At 38.4% G+C, this 13,411-nt stretch overlaps 1 protein-coding gene across 3 annotated transcripts in view; it reads left to right on the top strand.

The window, feature by feature from the left end:
- The window catches only part of MELK (maternal embryonic leucine zipper kinase), a 97,650-nt gene extending 86,221 nt beyond the window's left edge, over window positions 1-11,429 (top strand). For all 3 annotated transcript variants that reach the window (XM_017543184.1, XM_037743695.1, XM_017543187.1), the window contains 4 exons: window positions 2,223-2,319; window positions 4,023-4,191; window positions 8,258-8,361; window positions 10,905-11,429. In XM_017543184.1, the coding sequence (XP_017398673.1) occupies window positions 2,223-2,319; window positions 4,023-4,191; window positions 8,258-8,361; window positions 10,905-11,082 (548 nt within the window). In that variant the 3' untranslated portion in view covers window positions 11,083-11,429. The remainder of the gene's footprint in view (window positions 1-2,222; window positions 2,320-4,022; window positions 4,192-8,257; window positions 8,362-10,904) is intronic.
- The last annotated feature ends 1,982 nt before the right edge of the window (window positions 11,430-13,411 follow it).

Consider the following 13,411-nt stretch of genomic DNA (forward strand, 5'->3'; position numbering starts at 1 on the left):
TTTTTTTAAAATGTTTTTGAGATGGAGTCTTGCTCTGTCACCTAGGCTGGAGTGCAGTGGCGCGATCTCAGCTCACTGCAACCTCTGCCTCCAGGGTTCAAACAGTCGTCCTGCCTCAGCCTCCCAAGTAGCTGGGATTACAGGCTCCTGCCACTATGCCTGGCTAATTTTCATGTTTTTAGTAGAGATGGGGTTTCACCATGTTGGTCAGGCTGGTCTCGAACTCCTGACTTCAAGTGATCTGCCTGCCTCAGCCTCCCAAAGTGCTAGATTACAGCTGTGAGCCACCACGCCTGGCCCAGGGCTTTTTTATTTAAAAAAAACTTTAATGCCATCATCCCTTCCATTATTGACATTTCTTAACTTTTTGTGTAACTCTGAAGGTTTTGCAATGTGGGTAGTTTGGAATTTATTTTATAATCTTGAAATATCATCAGTTGACATATGTTGTCACTATGAGAAAGATCGTGTTGGTCAAAGCTATTATTGGTCGTTGTTTTTTAAACACAGGAGCCACTTAAGGAAGTAAGTGGCTAAAGCCATAATTGCTAGCTTCCACTGGCACTTTACATTTTACTTTCTTTTTTTTCCTTTCCTTTCCTTTTTTTTTTTTTTTGAGGCAGAGTTTTGCTTTTGTTGCCCAGGCTGGATTGCAGTGGCATGATCTTGGCTCACTGCAACCTCTGCCTCCCGGGTTCAAGCGATTCTCCTGCCTCAGCTGGGATTACAGGCGTGTACCACCATGCCCGGCTAAATTTTTGTATTTTTAATAGAGATGGGGTTTCAACATGTTGGCCAGGGTGGGTCTTGAACTCTTGAACTTAGGCGATCCGCCTGCCTTGGCCTCCCAAAGTTCTGGGATTACAGGGGTGAGCCACTGTGCCTGGCCCTGCATTTTACTTTCATTGTCAGTTATTTTTGACATAAGTATTAATTTTTGTCACTCGTGTACGATGCAGGCATTGGCAGTTTGCTGAAGGGCAGTTCTGTATGGTGGTAGATACTGTCTGTATGCAAAGATGAAAACTGTTTTTATAGATGTTTCTGATTGCTCTTATTTTCTTATTCTTGTGGAAAGTGAGAATATAGCCAAATAGTCATAAATAAAACTAAGCTCCTAATCTCTTTTTAAAATGTTGATGTTATATCTTTGTTACTATAATGTGAATATTATCTCTAAAGGGTAAAACTTTTAGATCATGAGCTAATCAGTGTAACCAGATTTGTTAATGCAAATTTGTCACAAACTATCTGGAAATGGAAATACCCTACTTAGAATGAAACACAAAATTCTGGAACAGAGAATATAAAAAATAATCAAAGCTTACATCTCTTTTTTTTTGAGATGGAGTCTTGCCCTGTCGCCCAGGCTAGTGCAATGGCGTGATCTTGGTTCACTGCAACCTCTGCCTCCTGGGTAAAAGGGATTCTCTTGCCTCAGCCTCCAGAGTAGTTGGGATTACAGGTGCGCGCCACCATGCCTGGCTAAGTTTTTGTATCTTTAGTAGACATGGGGTTTCACCATGTTTGCCAAGCTGGTCTTGAACTCCTGACCTTGTGATCCACCTGCCTCTGCCTCCCAAAGTGTAGGGATTACAGGTGTGAGCCACCACACCCAGCCAAAGCTTACATCTCTTTAATAACTTATGTCAAGCTTTCACAGGGTCAAAGCTATTATTGGTCGTTGTTTTTTAAACACAGGAGCCACTTAAGGAAGTAAGTGGCTAACGCCATAATTGCTAGCTTCCATTGGCACTTTACATTTTACTTTCTTTCCTGTTCTTTTTGCCTAACAAAAGTTGAATTGGGCTATGAATTGCATTAACACTTTTTAATACTAGATCAATTAAAAGCATAAATTGGGCCCTTATAAAAATACAGATTGACTTTTATTTATAGAAAAAAGAATCAGTAGCTATGAGATTTGTATTTATGTGATCTATTTAGGTTTATCATACGATGTTTATAATAAAATTAAAAACATGGTCTCAATTTGCAGTGAAGAAAAATAAGAGCCACACATACAAGGCAAAATGATTTTGTTTTTATTATAAATCACAGGGAAACATTTCTTGAAAGAATTAGAGCCTTTGACATTACAGGTCAAGTGATTATATTTCTGAGTCAATGAATAGTTTGATGCATACATTATTATTAATAATAGAAATTTCAAAACCATAGTATGTGCTACATATGGATTTTGTTTGTTCTGTTTCTAATAGCTAGAGACCAGTGCCTGAAAGAAACTCCAATTAAAACGCCAGTAAATTCAACAGGAACAGACAAATTAATGGCAGGTGTCATTAGCCCTGAGAGGCGGTAAGTGTTCAGTTTTTTTTAGACTCTAATCTTTAGTATATGTAACAAGGTTTAAAAAAATATAGTAATAGACCTGATTAAGGTAAATCATCACATAGATTCTGTTGGAGAGTAGGAATATCTGTCTATATGTTGATGACCTGTGGCCATTCCTGGACCTGTAGCCACTGCCTTTCTTATGGGGTAGAATTGTGAAACTGATCAGCAGTCGAATGGCATCTTAAGTATGGCAGGCTGGGAGGACAGTGGCTCTCACCCCAGCCAAGTGGCTTCCTTTCTGAGGCCCATCTTACCCTTCTCTTCTGCCAGTAAAGTGTAGATATCCTCTAACAGATTGTAGTCCTCCCAAATCATAAAGTTACTCACTGGTGTTTCAAACCCCCTTTCAAGGGATTGAAAGCGATTTGGGAGGACTACCAGTGTTCCCTGAGATGGAGTTTTGCTCTTGTTGCCCAGGCTATAGTGCAATGGCGCAATCTCAGCACACTCCAACCTCTGCCTCCTGGGTTCAAGAGATTCTTCTGCCTCAGCCTCCTGAGTAGCTTAGGATTACAGGCATGCACCACTATGCCCGGCTAATTTTGTATTTTTAGTAAAGACGGGGTTTTTCCATGTTGGTGAGGCTGGTCTTGAACTCCCAACTTCAGGTGATCCACCCACCTCAGCCTTCCAAAGTGCTGGGATCACAGGCATGAGCCACCACACCCAGCCCTATAGCAATTTCTTAAAAGCATTATCTATTTTAAAGAGAGTTTAGAGAATTAGAATGTGAACAGGGTATTAGATGTTACTATGGAACTATTACTAATTTATTGATGTGATAATGGTATTGTCTTTATGGAAGACAACGTCCTTATTCATTAGAGATGTATACTGAAGTGTTTCAGAGTAAAGTGTCATGATATCTTCAGATGAGTTACTTTCAGATGGCTTAGCAAATAAGTAAATTTCATGTACTATATACATTAAATTTATATAACGTATACAGATTTTTTGTACTATGTATATAGTACATTAAATTTATATATGTATAAGTAAATTTAATGTGCTATATACATTAAATGTATATATGTATACAGATTTTTAAAAAATTTGTTAATAGATCTGATTAAGGTAAATCATCACATAGATTCTTTTGGAGAGTAAGAATATATATATATACATATAAATATAAATTTAATGTGTGTAGTACATTAAATTTACTTATTTCCTAATAAGAGAACCTGGAGGTGAAGGTTGCAGTGAGCTGAGATTGCGCCACTGCACTGTATGTAGATATATACATTGATGAATATATATCAGAATATATATCTATATACATATACACATATACATGTATACATTAATGTATTATCTATATACATACAGAAAGCAAATGTGGCAAAATATGAACAGTTGTTGAATCTAGGAGGATATATTGGTATTCATTGTACCCTTCTTTGAACTTTTCTATATATATGACAGTTTTTAAAAAGGAAGGGGATAAACAGTTTTGCTGAGTGCTGGTTGCATGGGGGAAGGGTGACAGCTCCTGTCCAGTGGGAGATGGCTTTGGTGCTCCCTGAGGAGGAGTGAGGTGATCTGGCCCTGGCATACCTGAGTGAGGCACCCTAATGTGTGTGAAGGGACAGAAGTCCGCCCTTGCGGGCCCCACAGGCCAGAGGCCCAGCTCTACTTGTACCTTGTTTTATGTTTTGTTTCAGGTGCCGTTCAGTGGAACTGGATCTCAACCAAGCACATATGGAAGAGACTCCAAAAAGAAAGGGAACCAAAGTGTTTGGGAGCCTTGAAAGGGGGTTGGATAAGGTTATCACTGTGCTCACCAGGAGCAAAAGGAAGGGCTGTGTCAGAGACGGGCCCAGAAGACTAAAGGTAAGCAGGCTGGAATTCTTTCATAGAGATTTCAGAAGCTGACTGCTAGTGGGCTGCTTTTTTTAAAAGGTACTGAATGAATCGATTAGTATTTTTTATTTGAGTATTCACTTAGTTAATTATATGTTTTTTGAGCAGCTAAAATCTGCATGTTACTGTGCAGTGGGTAAATAGAGTCAATACCTTCAGGGAGCAAAGAGCTATCATTCAAATATTCAAGAGCAAGTGGAGGGATTAGCACAGGGGCAGCATGGAGGTGAGGAAGCAGGGGACACAGATGGAGAGCTGAGAGCTGCCTTGAGGAGGGGGACTTGAGCTTAGTTGTGTCCCTGGTTCATGGATACTTTGTAGGCCCTCATGAAATATTTAAATGCATAGGAAGATAATTGGAACTTGGAGTCTGGCATGTGTCAGGAAAATAGTGAGTGATAAGCTAGGAAGGTAGACTGGAAGGGCATCAAGACCTGGCTAAGAAGGTCTTATTTAATATACCCAGTATGCTTTAAAAGGGTTAATGTGTCACTGGTGTGGACAATGTGGATATAAGCTATTAGCAGATACAAAGTACTTATTCTCTTGGATTCTCTCTGAGCATTCATTCAAATCTCTAATGAATACATTTTTATTTGGTGGAAGAGGAGGAATTTAGAGGTAAATGGATGAATGAGACACAGCCTATGTCCTTGAGGAACTCTTAGGCTGGCTGTGCAAACAGGCTGGGGTCTTGTTCTGACACACTGGACTCAGTGCTGTGGTAAAAACACGTTCCAAGAGGTGTGGGCCCAGAGCTGTGGGGAGAAGATGGTAGTGTGCCCATCATTTGGGGACTGGGTCGTGCTTAGTTTTTGTGCTGAGACTCTCATAATGAGCAAATCTGGGTGGTTTGGGGGAAGGAAAATCCTAAGCTATTGGGCAGAGGGTGTTTCAGAGGAGAATGTTCTGAGGTCTCATTTGTGTTCTCTCTTAAAGTGGAAGAAGATAGAACTTACTCACTAGCATTCATTGCCTTTAACTTGTGTAGTGTACTGAGAAGTTTACATTACATATGGCTGTTTATTAGGCATATTTTATCCTTTTGTTCTGAAATTTTTCTGGTTGGAGATAGTTAAGTATTTCAAGCACTGATATTGGCATTTAAAAAAACCGATAGTACCATTGCACTGAAAAATGTTAAATAAAATTAAGGAAACTAGTTCAACCACACACACACACACCACACACACACACACACTCTCTCTCTATTGAGAAGCTAAGCAGTTACCAAATACTAATGGATAATGTACTAAAATGGTCACTTATGTAAATATTTTGGAACCTGAATGCATTTTTCAGTAGAAACTACTGTGGTGTTAGTTGGCTTTCTAGGTACTTCCCCAATACTTCCAGAATGTAGGAGAAAAACCACAAGATTGGGAATGAGAAGACCTGGGTTCTGGCCCCAGCTTTGTACTGTATAGCTTTGTTAAGTCATTTTATTCCTGATCTCCTCAATTTCTTCATTTGTAAAATCTGGAAATAATGCCTCCCCTGACAGCCTCACAGGGCTGAGATGTAGAAATAAGACTCTACATACGGGGTGCTTTATGGCATATTAAATACTTCATTAGTATAAAGTGATGTTTCCAGTGTCAAAGATTATTATCAGTGTTGAGCATTTTACCCCCATATATACACCCATGGTCCTTATCAGCACAGTCCTAAGATTGAAAAATTTATCTAACTTTGGATCTTTAACCCTTTTTAATGCTTTTAAGTTTTTGCAGAACTGAAGGGCTTTCTTTGGGAAATTAACTTTGTTTCACCAACTCTGCATACTTTATTAAAAACTATAAATTTACCAGAAGAGTTGCAAGGATAGTAGAAAGAATACCTTTTTTAAGATAGGAAATTAACGCCTGTAGTCCCATCACTTTGGGAGGCCGAGGCAGGTGGATCACCTGAGGTCGGGAGTTAGAGACCAACCTGGCCAACATGGAGAAACCCTGTCTCCAGTAAAAAATACAAAATTAGTCAGGTGTGGTTGGCCGATGCCCATATTCCCGGCTACTTAGGAGACTGAGACAGGAGAATCGCTTTAACCCAGGAGGCAGAGGTTTGGTGAGCCGAGATCGCGCCATTGCACTCCAGCCTGGACAACAAGAGTGAAACTCCATCTCAAAAAAAAAAGATAGCAAATTGTATGTATTCATGTCCTCTTTTAGGAAGCAGTCTATAAAAATCCGAAATTTAAGTAAAGTAGGATTAAGTCTTTATTTTACCAAAGCAGTAATTTATGTTATGATTTGAAAGTATTCAGTTTATTATTAATATCATCTTGACAGAGCCAGTTTAGTTTAGTGAAAAGAGCCCTGGATCAGGAACCAAGTAACAGAGGATTGCTTCGTTAACACTCAGTTTCACGATGTTTGCTATATGGGAGATTGTGTACACTGTTATTTATCTGGTGTTTTCTTTATATTGACTCGTCTTTGGCACATAGATTTATAGAGATATAACTGACATATAATAAACTGCACATATTTTATTTGTTAATTTTTTGAGACAGAATCTTGCACAGGCTGCGGTGCAATGGCGTGATCATAGCTCACTGCAGCCTCGACCTCCTGGGCTCAAGCTATCCACCTGCCTCAGCCTCCTGAGTAGATGGGACGTGTGCCACCACGCCTAGCTAATTCTTAATTTTTTGCCAAGACAAGGTCTCACTATGTTACCCAGACTGGTCTTGAACACCTGAGCTCAAGTAATCCTCTTGCCTTGGCTTCCCAAAGTGCTGGGATTACAGTCATGAGCCACCATACCTGAATAATGGTGCATATTTTAAAGTACGATTAATATGCTTTGGCATTATGTATACCACCTGTGAAACCATTACCACAATCATGATAATTTTTTAAAACTCAAATTTATTTAAAAGGAAACTATATATCATTAGGGTTTTTTTTGTTGTTGTTAATTATGTTTTTCTAAATCATATGGGAACAAATACATATTTAAAAATATTTATCCATGTGCCACCCAGAATCACCTTGTCTGTCTTGTATATCTTATATCACGCTATGAAAAGCAGTACCTTAAGAAATTAATGGCCGGGCGCGGTGGCTCACACCTGTAATCCCAGCACTTTGGGAGGCCAAGGTGTGTGGATACCTGAGGTCAGGAGTTCTAGACCAGCCTGGCCATCCTGGTGAAACCCCATCTTAAAAAATTAAAATAAAATAAAAAAGAAATTTATTCTCTTCTTTGGGCCTGGGTTCTTATTTTGAAAAGTAAGATAGTTGGAATACTTTTCTACCTCAGCATTTTATTAATACAAAGAGCTCAAACCTGAAAGACATAGAAACTATGGTTTTGTTTGACAGTGAAGATACTTACTAGGAAGGGAGGGATTTTTATGTGTCCAGGACCCACTAAAACAGTGTCTAGTACATAGTAAACTTACAAAAAATAGTTGTTGAATGAATGAGTGATAAATACCAGTTAAGAATGAAATTATCTCTGAGGATTATGCTGCCAGTCAATGAGAAAAAAATAATATGACATTACTTTTTTAAAGGAATACCTGTTACATTTATTTCCTCTTAGAACTGTCATAAAATCAGCCCCTGGAATTCTGTAATAGTCTTTAAATAATTCTGAACAAATTAAGGAAACATATCCAACTACGTACAAAGCAAACTTTGTATGGTGTTTGTTTATCTTGCTGTGGTGTACATTTCAGGACTGTTAATGTCTCTTCCGTAGTGTGGGAAGGGGAAAACAGGCAAAGCTCAAACAGATAGATGGATGCTCTTTAATATTTATTTTTTTAAAAGGATTGGTGGGAGAGGAAGATGAAAGTATGAAAAGAGAGCTATGGGTGTGGTTACTAATAACCATCATCTCTCCAAGGTTTCCCAGTGTGCCATTAACTCACTAAGAGTTGGCTGTAAATTCCTCTGATATTTTTCTGGAAATAGCTCCATTTGAAAAGGTACTATATTGAGGAGTTTTGGAATTCTTGATGTGATGTGATCGTCTTTTGTTGATGTTAAAATTTACTTCTCATCTCTTCTTTTTCTTTTTTAAGCTTCACTATAATGTGACTACAACCAGATTAGTGAATCCAGATCAACTCTTGAATGAGATAATGTCTATTCTTCCAAAGAAGCATGTTGACTTTGTACAAAAGGGGTGAGAAGCACATTTACAAGCTGTTGCATTTATTAGTTTCTTTTGGACTTTGAGAAAATAGGGTTTGATTGGGCTTGGTGGCTCATGCGTGTAATCTCAGCACTTTGGGAGGCTGAAGTGGGCAGATCATTTGAGGCCAGGAGTTCAAGATCAGCCTGGTCAATATGGAGAAACCTCGTCTCTACTGAAAATACAAACAATTAGCTGGGCATGGTGGCACATGCCAGTAGTCCCAGCTGCTTGGAAGGCTGAGGCATGAGAATCACTTGAACCCGGGAGGTTGGAGGCTGCAATGAGCTGAGATCACACCACAGCACTCCAGTGTGGGCAACAGAACTAGACTCTGTCTCAAAAATACCAAAGAGAAAATGGGAATTGATCTCCCCACCCCCGTGCTTTAGAAAAAATGTATTTCTCCCACCTCATTCCCAAAAGCTTTTAAGGTAGTGTCATTGCTTATAATTTATTCTCTTTTGTTTGGTTCAAACAATAAAAGTTTTAGAAGCACAGACATTGTCCCACTTTCAAAGTTAGACTTTTTTTTGTTGTTGTTGTTGAAGTCTTGCTGTGCCTCCCAGGCTGGAGTGCAGTGGCATGATCTCAACTCATTGCAACCTTCGACTCCTGAGGAGCTAGGATTGCAGGCGTGTGCCATCACTCTTGGCTAATTTTTGCATTTTTTTTAGTAGATACGGGGTTTCACCATGTTGGTCAGGCTGGTCTTGAACTCCTGACCTCATGATCCACCCACTTGTCCTCCCAAAGTGTTAGGATTACAGGCGTGAGCCACTGTGGCCGGCCCAAACTTAGACTTTTTATTTCAAAATAGGAAAATTCAAAATTCTTTTTTTTTTTTTTCCCCGTTTATTTTATTGCATTTTAGGTTTTGGGGTACATGTGAAGAATATGCAAGATTGTTGCATCAAAATTCTTCTGGATTTCTTTTAGAGCCTCTATTTTCCTTTGATTTTCTGCTTTACAATAATGTTTATAAATTATAATAGAAATTTCTGAGACATTTCAAACAAATCAGGGATTTATATAGAATCCTTCTCTTCATGACTGGCTGTTTTACAGGGCTGGGTTTTCAGTGCTTTAGGAAGTTTTTTTACCTTAACTGTCTCCTGCTGTTGAAGGAGCTGCCATCAAAGGCGCCTTGGTTATGATCTCCTGGTTTCAATAGCCAGGCCTCTTCTGGTTACCCAAGGTGTCCATATTTCTAAGCATTTCCATTTAATTATTTCTCTTTAAAATTTCTTAATTAAGGCAGCCAGTAGAGACACACATGGATTTAAACATGTAATAGAATAGGTCAATATGGAGTGAAATTTTAAGAAACAAGCTTGTGCAGATATAATTTTACTTTTTACTTATCTGTAAATGTTGGCAAGCATTCCTTCTATGAACCCTGGCATTCCTCTTGGGCTTGATTAGAACACATCTCTTTCACTCTGATCTCTTCATGCCTGGGCTTACGATAGCCATATCTCTGTCACAGGCCTCTCAATGATCTGTTATCTTCCATGTGGCTAAATTGTTCTATGCTTCATCTTCCTGTCAAGAATCTTCACTACAGGGTGCTCCTTTTGGCATTTCTGATGTTGACTGCTTATTTTTGCGAGATCAAGCCTCTTTCCCAAAACACATGACTAAGTAAGAAAAAGAATATTTTGGTACGTAACAGTATGAAACAGAAAAAAGTACATAGCAGAAACAATGTAACTTCTCCACACATCTGTGGAACAGCACCCAATCAGGAAACCTTAAGTATTTAGGGAATTGAAAGTTAAAATCAGTCCTATTTATTGAAGATTAGTAAGACAAATAAAACCCTAAAGTAGAATGTAAATGAATTAAAAATTATTTACAGGAATTAAATTTATGCAACTTTTCAAGATCTTACGTATGTCTTAAGATGAGTTTCAGGCTTCATTTTGACTGGGTCTTTCCATTCTCCGAGTGGATAATGGGACAATTCTAGCTATAAATGCCATACATTTCAGTTATGGGAATATACCATCTCATAACCTCTTATTACTAATTAGAAAAACCTCAAAAACACACGTGCCTTTCTAACAGGTTAGTGGCTTCAGCTTTATTTATATGATAGACAGAAGTTTCTGACAAGTCTCACACACACGATATATTATTTATCTTTCTTACACTTTCCTCTGTAGTGAATGTTGTAGAAATGCCCGGTGCTCACAGATTACACCGTTGAACGGGTTGTATAAAGAATGCCAGATTTTTTGAGCATGAATGGCATGTATAGGTATGAAAGAGTGGCTTTTCTCTGGAGCAAGGGAAAATTCTAATAAAGCCTTTTCATGCTTATTCTTAGGATCCTAGTTCAGCTTCTGGTAAAACACCAGTCATACTCTATTACTAAAGCATAGCTAGGTCATTTGGAAACTGTAAACAGTAATATATTGCTTAATATGAAATAGTGGTTCATTTCCTCCATGGCCTCCTAAAGGCTTAGAAAACTCTTAACGCAGAATATGGTTCTGCCACTAACTAGCTTCTTATCTTGTTTTTCACAGCTATACACTGAAGTGTCAAACACAGTCAGATTTTGGCAAAGTGACGATGCAGTTTGAACTAGAGGTATGCCAGCTTCAAAAACCTGATGTGGTGGGCATCAGGAGGCAGCGGCTTAAGGGCGATGCCTGGGTTTACAAGAGATTAGTGGAAGACATCCTATCTAGCTGCAAAGTATAACTGATGGATGCTTCCATCCTGCCGGATGAGTGTGGGTGTGACACAGTCTACATAAAGACTGTTATGATCTCTTTGATTTTAAAGTTCATTGGAACTACCAACTTGATTCTAAAAGAGCTATCTTAAGACCAGTATCTTTTTGTTTTTAGACAAAAGATATTATTTGTGGATGAATCTAAGGCAAGTCCATCTGTCATTATCTGTTACTGTCTTTTTTAATCATGTGGTTTTATATATTAATAACTGTTGACTTTCCTAGGTTCACTTCCATATGTGAATGTAAGCTCTTAACTATGTCTCTTTTTAATGTATAATTTCTTTCTGAAATAAAACCATTTGTGAATTTAGCAGTCTTTTCTTCTTTGTATTTGATTTTGATCCAAATACAACCTCAAATGGCTTCCTGACTATTAAGTAGAGACTATTTGGAATATGTTTTATCTGTTATCAAATATGCCTTGGGCAGAAAAAACAGATAAGAATTCATTTGCATAATTTTTTCCTGTCTCTGATTTAAGTAGGATTTATTGAGATCGTTAAGTAAGTCACAGCTGTGGTTACCAGAGTTAAACAACACATTTAATATGTTGAATAAAAGAATATCGTCTTCAGTAAGTATGTTCATTCAACAAATGATAAGTATACGAACTATGAACCCCCCCTGAAATGTTACTTTATGGTAATTTCCTTAATTCTCCATGTTGGCCCCAAATTTTTATTTTTATTTCATTTTATTGGTCTCCAGAGGCTAGAACTCAAGTTATATTTGTATGGATTTCACCAATTAAACTAGTTGGAGGAAAAATAGCACTCCTTCTGGTCAGTAGTGAAGGGAATGTTTTATCATTCATTTATTCAATAAATGTTTACTAAGTGCTCACAAGCATTAGGTCCTGGGACTGAAGCTGCTACTCTCTAGTAACCCCAAGAAGTTCAGAATCTATTCACAGGATCAGATGATATTTGTAGCATTTGTTGCCTAGGCTGATCTCAAACTCTTGATCTCAAGCAGTGTTCCCACTTCAGCCTTCCAAAGTGCTGGGATTACAGGCATGAGCCACCATCCCAGCTTGGGAGCATGACATTTTTGACAGAACAATATGTGCAAAGACAGGGAATTATAAAATGTCATTATGTATTTGGGGTAGAAGCAGAAGATGTTGGAAGTGGGAAATGATAGGAGATGAGGGTTAAAAGTTTAGATGGAAATAAGTCATGAAAGTACTTGAATGCCCCATTAGAGTAAGTGTTTTGGCAAAGGAGAGCTGTCAAAGAGTTTTTAATTTTTTAACAATAGCTTTATTAAGATATAATTCACATATTGTTAAGATTTACCCCTTTAAAGAATGTACAGTTCAGTGGGGTTTTTTAAAAGTGTATTCAGGCTGAGTGTGGTGGCTCATGTCTGTAATGTCAGCACTTTGGGAGGCTGAGATGGGTGGATCACCTGAGGTCAGGGGTTCGAGACCAGTCTGGCGCCAACAAGGTGAAAGCCCGTCTCTACTAAAAATACAAAAAAGGTATCTGGGTGTGGTGGGGTGTGCCTGTTATCCCACCTACTTGGGAAGCTGAGGCAGGAGAATCACTTGAACCTGGGTGGAGGTTGCAGTGAGCCTAGCTTGTGCCACTGCACTCCAGCCTGGGTGACAGAGTGAAAGTCCGTCTCAAATAAATAAAAGTATATTCATAGTTGTACAGCCATCACCACAGTGTAATTTTAGAACATTTTTATAATCTCTAATGGAAGCTCCATACCCATTAGCAGTCATTCCCCATTCCCCACCACCTATCTGCTGTCCACCACTTACCTACTTTCTGTTTCTATGGATTTGGCTGGTGTGGGCATGTCATATAAATGGAATCATGCAATATAGGACCTTTAGGGTTTAGCTACTTTTACTTAGCATAAAATTTTCAAGATTTAGCATGTTGTAGCATATATCAATACTTCATTTTATAGCTGATAATATTCCGTTATATGGATATATCACATTTTATTTATCACTTGATAGACATTTGGCTAGTATGTCTATCAAACATTCGTAATAGCCAGTGGAGATATTTAGCCATTTCCACTGGCTATTATGAATGCTGCTGTGAATGCTTGTATACAAGCTTTGTGTGAACATATGTTTTCATTTCTCTTGTGTATATACCTAGGAGTGGAATTGCTGGGTCATTTGACGTTTTGAGGAGCTATCAAACTTTTTCCAAAGCCACTGCACTATTTTATGTCCCACCAGTGATGTGAGGGTTCTAGCTTTTCGTATTCTATCAAGACTTGTTATCTGTCTTTTTTTAATTTTAGCCATCCTGTCATTGTGATTTT

Source organism: Cebus imitator, unplaced genomic scaffold (genome assembly GCF_001604975.1).
Source record: "Cebus imitator isolate Cc_AM_T3 unplaced genomic scaffold, Cebus_imitator-1.0 Scaffold149, whole genome shotgun sequence".
Classification (NCBI taxonomy): domain Eukaryota; kingdom Metazoa; phylum Chordata; class Mammalia; order Primates; family Cebidae; genus Cebus; species Cebus imitator.